This window comes from Trypanosoma equiperdum (assembly GCF_001457755.1).
Source record: "Trypanosoma equiperdum strain OVI genome assembly, contig: ctg_1979, whole genome shotgun sequence".
In the NCBI taxonomy this organism is placed as follows: domain Eukaryota; phylum Euglenozoa; class Kinetoplastea; order Trypanosomatida; family Trypanosomatidae; genus Trypanosoma; species Trypanosoma equiperdum.
In genome coordinates this window covers 32,589-47,481 of record NW_027124036.1, presented here as the reverse complement: position 1 = coordinate 47,481, position 14,893 = coordinate 32,589, and the positions used below count along the sequence as shown (strand labels likewise).

Here is a 14,893-nt window from a genome sequence, read left to right as displayed (position 1 = left end):
CCCCCCCCCCCCCCATATATCAGCAACGACTTCTCGCTTGCTCTTGGTTTACTTTTTTAAAGCAGTTCATTCCCTTTCCAACTTCTTTTTTTTTAGTTAATATTGTCATTGCTTCTGCCCACGCCCCCACGGGGGCTGAGCCTTACTGTGTTTCATTTATTTACTTTTTTACAGCCCGTTGCTGACGGGTGCCACAATTTTTGTATATATATATATATATATATATATTTTGAAATTACTCCTCTTCACTTGTTATATCATCACATCACTTATTGAGCACCAAGCCTTCTGGTGGTAGTGCTTTGTTTCTTTTTGCCTTTAATAAAAAGAAGGGTTTGATTTAAAAAAACAACAACAACAAAAGAATTAGTTTGATTTAACACGCGTTTTTATTGTTCTCGGGTATTTGTTTATTGTTTATTTTAAACAGGCTCTAGAAACACCTTGCTGATTAATTTGTTCGTATCACCCGTCTGTCCTTTACAGCCGCGGCTGTTAGCACAACAGGGATGCGTGAACACATACCCAAAACTGCAATTTTTTTTTATAAAATATATTCATTCGTATCGACCTCAATCACCACCATCGATGCAACCGTAGCAACACTTTATTTTGTGCTGTTTTAAACGTGTGTTAGATGTGTGTGTGTGTGTTTATTATTATTATTCACTTGGCTTGTTTCCTCACTTTGTTTTAATACCGGAGAGAAAATAGATCACTTTACTTCCTCCGCGGTCTCTCAGGATCACTTTACCCCTTTTTATTATCTTCTTTATTTACTTTTTTTTTTTAAAAAATATATTTTGTATTTAATATATGCGGGATGTCGTAGATTCGTGAATGGACATTGAGTACAGCTGCTGATAAGAGCATTTGTTGTTGGTGCTGCTGAATTTCGGCAACCTCATTTCAGTACAACCCTCATAACTATCACTATTTTTGCTACCCGTAGGTGTTTTGTCACATGTTTACCCACCACACACTCTACAGTTTTCTTCTGTTTTCTTTCTTTTTCTTTTATCTGTTCTACACCTCTTCAACTGAAACTTCGCGTACACATCTTCACACGCATGTTTCCACCCAGCGGGTGCCTCCCGGCGAAAGAAAAAAAAGGAAGGAAAAAAGAAAAGCTGCATCAAAAACAACTCTCGAGAGTTATCGTTGTTTTCGCTATCGTTCGTCACAAAAAAGTAAATAAACGAAACGGCCTTTCCGGAAGGTTTTCACCTCAGTAGCGAGTGAAAGGAGGAGAGGAGGATACAATTAAAGAGAGATTAAAAAAAAACAGGGAAGGGAGACGAATTGAAGGAAAAGGCTCAAACGAGGGGAGCAATGATGCGCCGAGTGGCTTCGACTGGAAGCAATGGGGGACATTGTTACGTTGGTTCGTCCTTGTGGGCAGACAGTGTGTATATGGAGGTTTCCTCCATAACTTTACAGAAGCGTTTCTCCTTCAAGTATGCAACAAAGCTTCAGCACGACGAAATGCGGCAGCCGTATTACATCCATGAAAAACGCTACGGCATCTTTAGTAACGAAAGAAACATAGCCAAAGCGAGGCGCGGTCTTCCCTTCATCACTCCCCTCTACACGAAGCATATGAATCTTTGGGATACCGACACAGACGCTAGCAACAATCGTTTCTTCAGAGGCTATTATTATGGCCAGCGGGAGCTGCACCAGTTACTTGGGCGACCCCACAGTCTCGAAGCAACGAACGCTGATGGCAGCAACGACTTGTCCACGTACGAGGCCAACACAAGCCAATTATACAAGGGCATACCGCGACCTGCTATAACGAATCTACACTATGAGCCCGCGTGGCGCTATACATTATACCAAGCAGGTGCGCACGGAGCGCAGCTCTCCAACCCACGTAGTCCCTTCACCGCCAAAGTGCTTGGTGACGAATTGATGCAAGTGCGCGACATCAAGAGCGTAGAGCATTGCAAAGCTTGGTTTGATCGTTTGCAGTACCTCATCAACTTACACTATGAGGCGGTAGGTGACATTGGAGAGTTCAAGTCTCGTCACACCCGACACGTGCACGAGTTCTTCGTTGCCTTTCACGATGCACTGAGCAGCCTTGACTTTCGTGATACGTACCTATTCGACCAGTTCAAGGCGGTCCGCCCTCCGGAGTTATCGGATCTATTTGGCATCTTCCTTGAGATGGAAGCCAACTACGTTCATGAAGACTATTGCCCCCGGTGCAGTCTACCGTACAGCACTACCCGTTACTGTGGTGAAGGGGATGTGGATACGCCGTTCAGAAAGCACCGTGGGCGATGGGCCCCTCATCAAAAATGGGGACGTGAGTGGTATGACGTTGTGGCACGTCGTGCAGAGGCCTTATGGTACCGTGCAACGGAGGACCCATACTTTGGGACACCGCAGCATACCCAGCGACAGGCGGAGGCACTGCTGAAGGTGTATGTACAGGCAAAGCAACGGGGAAAGGCAATTGATTTTATGAATAAGCTACGGGGAAGTGTAGAGTACCTGACAGGGGACATAACCATCACAACAGTCATGCAAGAGTCCTATGACGCGCTGCTCGACACAACACCTCATCCACACCTTTTAACAAACGGCTTCACACTGGAGAGTGATGCGGCGAAGTACACTGGAGAAGTGAACAAGGCGCCGCTTTCTCCGTTGCAATTTCGTATCGACATGGAAATGAACAAGTACCGCAGACAGCAAAAAGAAGAAGGTGTTGTTCGTGTTCCACCCGCCTTGTGGCGTCTGGATACATCTGCAATTGTACCATACAAGGTTGATTCCAAGACAAGACGCATCGTTAACTGGCGTGAGGTAAAGGAGGGCATCGAAAAATCATTCCTCTCCGTGGGGCTGCCGAAGGAGGCGTATACTGGCAACGAGTGGCGCGAGATGTTGTACTTGCATGATGTTATTGCTAACCGAGAGGCCAAGGCGGCGGTGTTGGAGCAGCAGCAGAAGCTTGACCGCGAGAAATTGAAAGCCCGAGAAAGAGCTTCATTGAAGGGTGAGAAAAGCAGCAACAGTGCCAGCAATGGCATTGGCATTATATTCCCCGATAAAGATGGCTATCAGGTTTTCTTCGTAGACGAGGCATCCCTTCGACCTTTTGGTATTGGGGCCTCCGGAACACTGTTCAAAGCCGTTGCCCGCGTGTACCCCTCGCCCGCGGCGGTGCCGTACGACGATCCAGTCCATGGAAAGCAGTTTCTGATTGACACAACAGATGAAACATGCCACCTTTTTGGCGGCTTTGAACATGGTGATCGATTACTACTACGTGCGAAGAGTAGTGGAGGTGATGTTGATGGTGGTAACAATAGCAATTGTAGGAATACCGGTAGCTTTACCGACGAGGAAGAGGAGGTAATAGTGATGGGTGTTAGCACAGAAGGCAGCGATGCGGAACGAATGTTGTGCGCCATGCACGTGGATACTGGGAAGCAGCGGGAGCGTGGGATTGTTTTCCTTGGAACCGACTGCATTGACATACGCGAGCGATGGGAGTCGGTTCGCTATGCCGCATCTGCGTATGTGAAGGGGCGTGTGACGTTGTTGGAATCGCAGCGAACAGCGCGAGAAGAATTTATGGGACAGGTGGTTGGTATTCGCGACGGTGTGTTGTTTGTGCAGTGGCGGCTTCTGAAAGGTGGCGGGAGCGTTCTTGATCGCAGTGTTGCGGTACCTATTGGGGACTCAACTCAAGTGCGTGAACTGTTTGTTGAGACAAAGGTGCTTGGTGTTGAACCGTTGCAGTCGCCACCCTCGTGGCGAACACCATTTCGGAATGACTTTGCGGAAGAGCGTCTTAAGGAGTTGCAGCGGGCGCCCTTCAAGAGGGAAAAATATGTCTCTCTAATTCAGGGTAAGTACACACCGAAGGTTAAGAAGTTTGGCTACACTCAGCACACAACTGTGGATGACTTCGAAACGAAGGAGTATAAAGACCGACTGCTCTCGAAGCAGTTCTTCCAAAACCCACAGGCTTTTGAGGTAGTCCCTGACCGGAACGAGCGCAGTGTGCAGTTTGGTGGTAAATGGGAATATCAACGAACGCATGGCCTTCCAACTGTCGATCGAAACGAACTGGAAAACGGATGGAGCGAGGTAGAACCAATTAGCGACGGCGAGATGAAAGTGATTGAGCAAGCGCTACGCGACATCAGTGGTCCCCGTCCTGGAAACTTTGTTAAACCGCCTAGCAAAACAAAATCACTTCAGTTGAGCGAAAGTTGGTGGGAACCACTTGGGTACGGTTGGGAACAACACAATGAGGAACAGAAAGCGTTGTGCGATGTAACTGAGCAGCGGCTTATTGACGGTTCAAATCTACCATTCGGGGGGAAATTGCCACCGTTTGGGACTTCATACGGTATGGGTGAACGTATGCGCGCAATCATTGAGGATTACTCGAAGGGATTCGGACTAGGGCCGCACGGACACTCGCCGACTCACGACACAATACATTACAACACATTAAATGCTGAAGGTGAGCGTGTGCGTGATTTGGGTTACACTGATGCACTTGGACGTCTTTTCAGCGAGAAACTTGGGGACAGGGACGTGCACCAGTGGGCTGTGGAATCATGTGCCGATGGCGAAGCGGATGTGAGGCAGCTCCTACTCTCGTTGCACGAATGGCGCGAGCGTGGTAAGCCGCCGTCGCTGTTACTGGCTAATGTACTGTCAAAGTATCTTGAGGAAGAGATTGCTGCGTTTAACAAGGGCATTCCTGAAAATGCACCCAAGCTTCAACTTGAGACATCGGATGGTACGTTAGCCCACAGCGGAAGCGGTGGGTCGCGAAGTGGAACGATGTGGGCGGATGTTGATCCAACAACTTTTGCTTTGCATCAGGCCAGTCAAAGCACCCGCAGCACTAGATGTGATGAACCCTTTATCCTTCACCTTGTGAAGCGTGCGAAGTTGGGCGAATGCGTCACGAACTTCACAGATACTGCGTACATCGCCCACCTCGAAAGTTCTGTTATCAATGAATTCCACTTGGCCCTGACGAAGCTAGTTGGGAAGGGCATATCCCCGACCTTGCTTGCGCAGAAAACTGGGCAGTTACACCGTGGTTCGGTGCGAGTGGGTGGAAATGTAGTCCCGTTTGTGAAAAGCCGGGAGTTGTCAAGACTCCTGGAGCGTATGGGGCTCACATCGGAGAGCATTGCTGTTATCACGCGCGGGCTTGCCAATTGCCCGGAGCAAGAGTCTGTTGGCGATGACTTCGCAGTGCCCGTATCGCTGATCCTTTCATGGGACGGTCCCGGGAGCAGCGGTGGCAGTGGCAGTGGTGACCGCCGTCTCAACACCACCGCCGTCCGCAACGAACAGCAACGTAAGGGTTCTGCGGCTCTTTCTAGTGCCATACGGCAGCTCAGCCAACATCAGAAGCAGCGTGGTAGTGCTTCAGGCAGAGGCTGGCAAAACGAGGACAAAATGGTTGTTCACGTTCTGGAGGAACTGTCGTTACGAAATGATGGCCTAGTGATGGACATCCAATATGCAATTCGTGAAAACAAGAAAAATCGTCGCCTACGGTGGGAGTTCGTTACCACACTTCTTCCTGTTTTTGGTGGTAACGAAGCTAAAGTGGAGCAGCTGTACAGTGATTACTGCGACGGGAAGTATGTGCCCAACATCACGGTAGCTGTAGAAGCTTTCATTGCCTTTCTGCACAACGCTACGCAGCACCCGGAGACGTATTCAGCTTCAGACTACTTCGACATTGATGACGGTAAGAGTTCAACTGCTAGCGGCACCGGTGACCAACCCTCTGCTGGACAGTACACCACCCTGAAGCTACTCGATCCGTTGGAGGGTCCATTCGTTTTTGACAACGTAAAGGTGGAATATATCCAGACTGTGGAGCGATTTAGGCGCCATGGGATTCGGGCTGGCCCAGTTATGGCACCCGCAACCGGATTTATTGCGGCCAACTGCAAGTCGTTGAACTACTTTACTCGGCGGCAGGAGGAGGTGGTATACGTCACAAATGATTCCGATCAGGGATTGCGGCGGTCGCTAGAAAACAGTGCGTATCACAAGACGATAGCGGCCAACCCCGCGTTGCAGTATTTGCTCAAAGCTCGGCGCGGAGCAGCCTTGGTTGAGACGTTTAACCGATTCTTCTACCGGACAATGCCTATGCTTAACTTTTACCAGAACGTGCTTAAACACTACTCAGAAACAATTCAACCGCTCCGACAGGCAGCGAAGAGCAGTACACGCGGTTTGGCGCGGGCACTGGAAAGTGAGCGGTCCGCTGCAATGGAGGAGTTTCGTCGGAACAGCGAGCGATACTGGAGGAATATTATTGAGGGTCGTAGTGTGGAGCAGGTCGTGCTGGCAAACGGTGAGTCAAATAGGCGGACCGTCGGTGGTGGTGCCGGTGAGCAACTGCAGAAACCGCAGGGCAACCATGATGCCGTAAGAACGAACTTTACTGGCGAACCGACAGATGGAAGCAGGAAGGGGCAGAGACAACATCAGCAACCACCGTTGTCGCAACAACAGCAGCATTCCCGTGGCGAGGGGGAGCGAAGTGCCGTTCATACTTCTCCCCGACAAGGTGGGTCCCGGGGTATGGCGGATTTGCTGTCCAAACTGAATACACCCAAAACGGGATCAGGTGTAAAGGGGAGCACTGCAAAAAATACCGGTAACAATAGACGTGGACCAAAATCCTGAGGCGAGTGAGGATCCAATGGAATTTGAGTGTGTGGGGACTGGAAAGGTTTTCGGGGAGTGGAGTTAACGAGGTTGTTTTTGACGTGGCGATGCAATGGTCGTGGAAAGGGGGAAACGGAAAGTTCGCATCGACGGGTTGCTCGTAGTGATCGGCACTCATCTTGGGTTGGCGTGGTATTTTCCCCTACTGTGCCGAAGGTGGAAGGGCAAAGAGTTGGCAGGCGATACGGAAAGATATGGCGCATCCACGTCTTTGTTGTTTTAACTCCCTGTTCCGACCTGCTGCTGCCGGGGTGTGGCATGCGCCTCTTTGTTTTCTGTTGGATTTGCACTACCGAGACTTAGAGGAATTACAGCAACCACGACGCACTTAGTGAGCCCTTCCCTCACATTTTTTTCCTTTTCCTTCATTCAGTTGTTGGGAAATGAGATTAAGTACATCCACTCATGGAACACACTTCATCTGTTCTGTCCATACTCCGAAACTTTCTTTTTCATTTCTACACTTTTTTATCGGCAGGCCGTTGTTACTTTATTTTCTCCATGGAAAGTTAGTTTTGGCCAGATATTTATTATTTTGTTTTGAAGAAAGCCCGATCTCCTCCGCACAACCTGAAGGTTTCTGTGCTTGATGCCCTTGTCTGGGGGCTCCAACCAATGCAGCAACTGCACTGACAGAAATAATGGTAGTGATGGTGTTAGTGGTGAGGGTGTTGGTATTGACGGAGGATCAGATATGGGAATAGAAGTGGAAGTTTCCGCGTGGCTGGTGAACATGCCGCAGTTGGGTGATTTGTGGCCTCGGGTCGAAGAATATCTCACTCAGTCGGCAGCGAAAATTCGGAATAGTGGTGCTTACACGAAGGACCCACTAAAATGTATCAGACATCGTATGAGCTGGTATGCTGTCATATACTACGCTTGTGCTGGTCATCCGCAGAGGTTCTGTGAAATCTATCAGTACTTGGCTTTGTTTCTACTCAACGATTTGGAGACGAATGCCCTCCCACCCGTTTTATCAGCGGTTGCCACATATGCGGACACTAATCCTGAACTTGACGTGGTCGCGAGAAGGGAAGGTTTTGAACCCCCATTGCGTCCGAATAGGAGTTTGTTGCAGGAGTTTGTTCATCAGTTTAGGTTGTTTATGTTATTCCGTCGTGTCGTCCTGTCATGCTTCGGATACCTTGACCAGTGGTACACGGAGAAGTTCCATCTCGATCCTGTTTCTGATCTCTGCGTGAAAATGTTTTATGTTGTTGTTTATGAAAGGGTCAGAGACGAGCTGGCGAGTGAGATTGTACATTCAGCCAATCAAGCAAGGGGATTAAGCGACGGGCCAAGCGATGACGACCCGTCAAACGCGTGTTTAGATGTTCAAGCAGCTCTTGCAGTTGTGTCCGAGATCGTATCGACTGTGAGGGCGTCTTCTACCAACACCGAGGCAGGTGTGGTGCACTGCGGACCACTTGGCAAGGAGGGTTCAAACCCCAGTATTGATGGGGGAAGGAGTGATGACGTTGAAGTTGAAGCTGGTACTTCAGCACCCTGCCAAACGGGAACATCGCCATGGGAACTCGTGCCGGACCGTATCCCGTTGCTGCGTGAGAAACTTGAAAGTGGTTCCCTTATGGAATTCCTGAAGAGCTTGTCGTCGTCAACAGGGGGTAACCAGTGTGGCGGCGCGAAGGTTGATGGTCCGTCTGCAGCGAGGCCATCAGGTGCAGCTTGCGGAGCACTACTTGGAGGCGCGCATCCGGCACGTTCTTTTATAGTAAGTCTTGTCCAACCACTACATACGCTTCTTCTCGATCAATTCGGCACACGCTATGTGCGTGCTGCCGAAGCGTACTACCGGAAGGAGCGCAGTGTGCATCTCGCCACCAGGGAGGGCAGAAGTGGTTATGTGACGTGGGTGCGCTCCTGCTACAGATTGGAGCAGTTATTAGTGAAAGATATGCGTGCACCGTTCTTTCACGACCTGCTACGTGCGCGTCTACACCGTGTATTGTTGCTGGAAGTGCACAGCGAAATTATCCTCGACGACGAGTTTGGTTTTCGGGCGCTGTTGGATGCATGGAGCGCACAAACAAGTCCGCATTTCGGTGCTCTACGAAAAGACTTCCTGAAACCGGTGGTAGTATCGTCCCCGTCATCGTCACTCGAAGAGACCGTCCACGAAATTATGGATAGGTGTGATTGTGCTTCTTCATTGCAACACATTGGAAAGGCCGCTGGGTCGATGCAACCGATGCGTGAAGGGCTTGCATCCGCTTTGGGACTGCTTGTCACAACCTTTGCCGACACACAGAGTGAAATATGCATTGCACTGCTGCGCCATGAACTCGCCAATAAGGTGGTGATGGATTCTGTGCCCCTTTTGGCCACATACTTTGTGATGGAGGAGAAACACCATTTAGGACACATCCACCCAAAGGGGCGACAAACTAATGACGTGGAACCCGCGTTTTTGCGAGATATGGCGAAACTAGTCGTGGGCGGCCTTGTTGACATGGTGGCACAGTACGGTAGCCTTGTACAGGTGCAGTTCCATTCCCTTTCATCAATGCTCGTCGCTGTGCGTGATGCACTTCGTGAAGTCCTCAATCCACATCGGTGGGAGCGGCATACCGTCGACACACGGTCGGGGGTAAACGTCAACAGTGGTAAATTTAGTGACATGCTGCTCTTAGACGCGGAGCGACAACAGCCTCCTCAGATCCACGGTTACGAACCCACGAGGGGTGCACGTGCAGCCCTCCGCAAACTGGCCGCTATGCGGGATGGGCGTTCGATACCGATGTCGCGGCTGGTTGCGGTTTACTGTGACGTTTTGGTTTCACAAAGCGGAACCCGCGGTGTTGCTGTTACCGCGGACAAAGAAACTGAAATTGGGGGGAAATGCGTGTCGCTGCCGGAAGGGAGTGATAGTACGAGTGATATAGATAGTGTAACAGCCCTTGCCGCACTCCTTGATGACAAAGACGTGTTTCTTGAGGAATACAAACAACTATTAGCGCGCCGTTTGATAATCTTGTCGTCTTCATTGTCACTTTCTCCCTCAGCACTTCCCACAGAGCTGTGTACGAAACCTAATGCAGAGTACGAACACGCTATGATTCGTGAACTGCGAAGAACCTTTGGGCGGACTTCAACCCTAACCCTGAAGATGATGTTGCACGACTACACCCTAAGCTGCGCCATGGGGAGTGCATTTCGTCAAACCCCTTCTGCACAGCAACTGAAATCCGGGATAAATGTTCAAGTGATCACCGGTGCGCGGTGGCCAACATACAGCACCGTGCCTCTCTTACCTTGCACTTCACTCGCAGCAGCCATATCAACATTCAGCACATACTACGCTGCGGCACATCCATTACGAACGCTCTCCTGGATACACTCGCAGGGCACCGCTAACCTTGAGGCCTTGTTTCCAAATGGTTCGAAGGAAATTGTAGCAGATACGATACAGTCGAATATCCTTATTCTGTTGAGTGATGCATACAATACCGTGCGACGCAACCGTGACAGTGAGAGTCGGAGAGGAGTGGGTGAAGGTAAGTCGACAAAACGCTATTTAACTGGGCAAGAAATTGCTTCTGCCATGGGGATGAGTTTTGAGAACCTTTACGCCTACCTTAACCAGCTTGTACACCATACGAGTTACAAGCTAATTACCCGGGTGCCATCCCCTAACCCTGATCCCGCTGTTGATCCAAATGAGGCATCGGTGCGTCCAGAATATGGCTACACTATTAACGTGGATTTTAAGCACAGTTCAAACAGTTTTAGGCTTCCAGTCCCTCATCCACGCTGGAATCAGAAGGCATCTGGGGGCCATCGTGTGGTTGGTGCGGATGCCATGGCTGCTTCACAGACATTCGCTCTGGTGACTGAAAGTACGCGACGCCTACAGGTTGACGCTGCTATTGTGCGGACCATGAAACGGCACCGTTCACTCCCTTATCATGAATTGATGAGCACGACGGTGCAGGAGCTCTCGCGGTTCTTCGTCCCCAGCACCCAATTCGTGAAGGTGCAGGTAGAAGGTCTCATAGCACGAGAGTTTTTGAAGCGAAACGAAGCAAATTCACAATTACTCGAGTACGTTGTGTGAGGGTCGTAACATCAACATGGTGGTTTCGGTTGTAGGGCACTGGCTGCGCAGCAAAATTCGTGGTTTGTTGAGGCGGAGTATTTTGTTTCGTTTCGTCTTCCTATGGGCGACTGCTTTGTATGTTATGTGTACTGGCACGGCAGTATTATTGTGCACACCTGTATTTTTAATTTTTTACTTCCTGCGGTTGCAGCACTCATGGAGTTTTTGGAAACTACTTTCTTTCCCATTTGTTTCAATTTACTTTGCACCAAACGATTTTCTCACATTGCAAAAATATCATATTTTTAAAGAAAAAGGTTGCGCCCCACCGACACTATTATTTGCGTATAGTTGCTCTTGTCGGCGGTGTTTGTGGGGACGACGGCACCTAACCATCGAAAGGTAACGGGCAACGGGAGGTGCGACAGGGTTTAGTTGACACGTTTAGGGAGCCATGCTCAGAACTCGCTTGTCACTTGTCAGATTCAGTTTCCCACAGAGCACATTACGCCGGTGCTTCACACGGGGAAGCGAGGCGAGGAGGCCCACTTGCAACGGTGCACTGCCGAATACATGCCACTGGTCATTGTTGCGACACAATAGCAATGGTAGCGATGCAAGTAAAGGTTCGGCGGCGATGGAGGAGATAGCACCAGAGATGGTGACAATAGAAATTCTACCAGTGGAGGGGGATTATCCCCTCCAAACTGACGGAGACTGTGACCGCAGCGGTGGGAGTTCGCACAATAGTCGCGGCAGCGATGGCATGACTGGCGGTGTGGACGTTGCATCCAAACGCATGCAGCAACAGCAATATTGGGATGTAACGAGCATCGATCACTTTTCTAAGAGCCGGGTGCTAAACTACGTCCGCCGGACCGGTAATCAATCCGCTAATGTTTTTGACATCAGTGAGGAGCAGATGTTTGGGAAAACGGTCTACCGCGCGCGGTGCAAACTGCCGCTGCCTGCTCCGCATCATTTATACCTAGCTGAAGGCGTAGGTGAGGATGAGCGAGATGCGGTATTACTTGCTGCAATGCACGCGGAACGTGTGTGTGATGCGTTGGGTGTTCCGCTTTTCCGTCTACCACTCATGCAGAAAAAGCATGCGGATAATGCACGGCGGCAGGGGCGTTATGCACCCATACCTGGGGATCCCATCAAACCGGAGAATACAATTACACCACCACCTCTGCGGATGGTCTCGGTCCCTAACTGTCAGGCGAAGTCAGAAGTAAAACAGGTCTTTTCTTCGTCGATTGCCGAAGCGGAAATTATCAGTGATGACGGCCCACCTGGTGTCCGTTCTTCTTATGCAGCTGGAAGGAAACTAGAGTCTGTAAGAACAGCAGCACCTGCATCTGGCAGTACTCTCCCAACTGCTGTTGCCGATAATAAGAAAAAAGAAGAGGAGATTGAGGAAGATATGGATGGAGGGAGCAGCGAAACTTTATACCACACGACAGTGCACTACCCATGGCTCACCCCCAGTGGACGAGAGGGTATTGGAGATGGAGTAACGGGGACGGTAGCGGGATCGATGAGTATTCCCCCGGCATCTGCCGCCTTTGACCCGACAGAGGGTGGGCTGTGGCAGATGGTTAACACAACTTCTACTCGGTGCTCCCCTTCCCCAGATGCGCTGTTGTTGCCGTGTGTATACGAGGCGGCAGCACACGGGCGAATGAAGGATCACTTTCTTCAACAAGGAATGTCCCTCAAGGATCGCGTAACTTTCACCCATGTGGCCGTCGCCAATCACTCGACACGGATGTACGTAGCGGAACTCTTCCTCCATGACACTGTAGTGGCGCGTGGCAAGGCACAGACAAAGGAGTGTGCGGAGCATCTTGCGGCTATGCATGGGGAATTGCTTCTGGATGCTCTCGCTCGACCTCTTTTCCCTCAGGACCCTGAGCGTCAAGCGCGGCACGCTGAAGCCGTCGCACGGTTTGGTCGTTGGGCCCCAAACCCCAAGACGGGTGACTTGCAACACCCGCGTCTGCACGACGTATTGCCCTTACCCCTGAAGCAACAAGTGGGTGGTGATGATGTGTGGATGGACCCAATGGTCTTGCGGCGCTGCGGTTACCAACGCAGCATGAGTGAGCGAATGATATCTTCACACATTGAAATCAATAACTACTGTGGGGATTACATTGAGGCAAACCCCGACCCCGCTCTGTTAGAGGAGGCACGGCGGGCGCTGGAAGTGTGGCAACGTGATGTTGCCCGCAATCCGCATCCCGATTTGTTTGTAATCACCCGTATGGGTGATCAATTCCGTGCGAGTACTCTACTTCCTGTCCCCAAGGAATTTGGCATTCGTGGGGGAAATGGAGTGGGAAAAACGATGGAGCAAGCGATGGATTTATGCGCCCTACATGCTGTGGATACACTCTGCGCACTTGGTGTTCCCCTCTTTACAAACCGCAAGAAACAGGAGGCATTTGTTGAAGCAAGACGGAAAAGGGGGCTCGTAACCGCGGACGTCATGGGAGGTTTGAAGAAAAAAAACGGACTGGTCGCCATTATTGCCCCGTCACTACGATCAGAGGGTGATACAGCATCAGCGAACGCTTCGGTGGGGTGCGCTGTCGGCGCGGGTGGCAGCGATCGGGTGAAGAAGGAGAGACCCCCTTATTTGCCTGGTTACATGGTTGAGGGCAACCAGCCACGACCGCTGCCGCACATCTGCGATACGCTTCGTATATTACAGCTGCGCATCCCGGAAGACTTCACGGTGTATGGGGAAGGGCTTACCGATGAGTCCATTATAGAGGTAGGCAATGAGGCGAAGGTAGGCGTTCAGAATTACCTGAGACAGCATTTACCAAAGAATGCCAATGTGAATGCGTCTGTTTACATAACGGGCTATGGCAGGCAGGTTAGCGTTCACAATATTGCCTACCTTCCACTTGTTTTGCCGCGACGGAGAGAAGGTGCAGTAGGAAGGGGCAAAGTTGTTGGTGAGGACACAAGCACCAAAAATTCCACGCCATCAGTAGCAAAAACAGCGGATGGTGAGTTAAAAGAAAGAAATGAATCAAAGGGTGCGGAAGGCGCCGCTACAACGTCGCTTTGTGTGGCAGGCAAGACAGGAAGTGAAGAAGTTGAGTCGTCTCAGGTCCACAGCGGGGGGACGCAAGATGGGGTGGAGAACCCTAAAGAGCGTGGGGAACCAACAGAGCGTCTTCTGGCGATTGGAATTTCGCTTAAGAAGAAGGACGCGGAGAGAGTGTGTTATCTTCATGCTGTTGACATTCTCCGAAGGAATGGTGTGGATGTGCTCTCAACCTACCGTGCGGGGCTTCCACGCCGCAAGGGATTGCAATCACCAACACAATCTCCCTCAACAGCGGGAGAGGAAACGAGGGGCGGTGGTGGTGGTGCGGTGGCAGACGTAGCGACTTCAACCAAGCCCATGGTGAAGTGCAACGAAGAGTGTAAGAAGCCTCAAACTGGCGGAGAGTCGGGGCAGCCACCAGCACTTCCCAAACCGTACATGCATAAACTCATGAAAAACTTCATGGAAAGCGGAAAGCATTACACACCACCAAAGCGACGATCATCACCCAGTCCTCACTCACCCTTTTGAGGGGTGTGTTCACTCAGTGGGAGAGGAGGGTTTTGGTATTTACACGAGTTGTGGCAGGAGGAAGTGGTGAACATTATCGACGCCACAATCCAACGAGTTGTTGTTGACGGTGACGTGCGCATCTTCTCCTCTTTTCAATCACATTATGATATATCATGAATGAGGATCAAAGCGACTCACAGACACGCACTTTTTTTTTCACAGAAAATTATGACGTGGGAATAGTGACGGCGAAATGTATGAAAAGGGACTAATGGTGAAGGAGAGGAGCCATTGGACGCGAGAAGGAATGTCCTCTTTGGTTTCCTCCAAGACACCCGTTACAGAAGTGGTGCAGGAGTTAAGGTCTGAAAATGCTCTTGCTGTTGGCGCGCATGCCCCAGCCACTTAAATTGGCTACCGTCTTTGTGTCTTCATCGTTCCAACTAACGGTGTCTCGCCGCTGGCTGTTTTTGCTTTCCCGGCTTTTTTGCAATACATGTTTGGGTGTGAGT

At 50.3% G+C, this 14,893-nt stretch overlaps 3 protein-coding genes across 3 annotated transcripts; all 3 read left to right on the top strand.

Annotated features, from left to right (window-relative positions):
* Positions 1–1,332: 1,332 nt before the first annotated feature.
* Positions 1,333–6,699, top strand: TEOVI_000618500 (uncharacterized protein; the record flags this gene model as incomplete). Its single annotated transcript, XM_067223832.1, has 1 exon — positions 1,333–6,699. The coding sequence occupies one exon, from the start codon at positions 1,333–1,335 to the stop codon at positions 6,697–6,699; it is 5,367 nt and encodes a 1,788-aa protein (XP_067079933.1).
* Positions 6,700–7,330: 631 nt separating this feature from the next.
* Positions 7,331–10,816, top strand: TEOVI_000618400 (cullin, putative; the record flags this gene model as incomplete). Its single annotated transcript, XM_067223831.1, has 1 exon — positions 7,331–10,816. The coding sequence occupies one exon, from the start codon at positions 7,331–7,333 to the stop codon at positions 10,814–10,816; it is 3,486 nt and encodes a 1,161-aa protein (XP_067079932.1).
* Positions 10,817–11,252: 436 nt separating this feature from the next.
* On the top strand, positions 11,253–14,399 carry TEOVI_000618300 (uncharacterized protein; the record flags this gene model as incomplete). The annotated part of the gene is made up of 1 exon (XM_067223830.1): positions 11,253–14,399. The coding sequence occupies one exon, from the start codon at positions 11,253–11,255 to the stop codon at positions 14,397–14,399; it is 3,147 nt and encodes a 1,048-aa protein (XP_067079931.1).
* Positions 14,400–14,893: the final 494 nt, after the last annotated feature.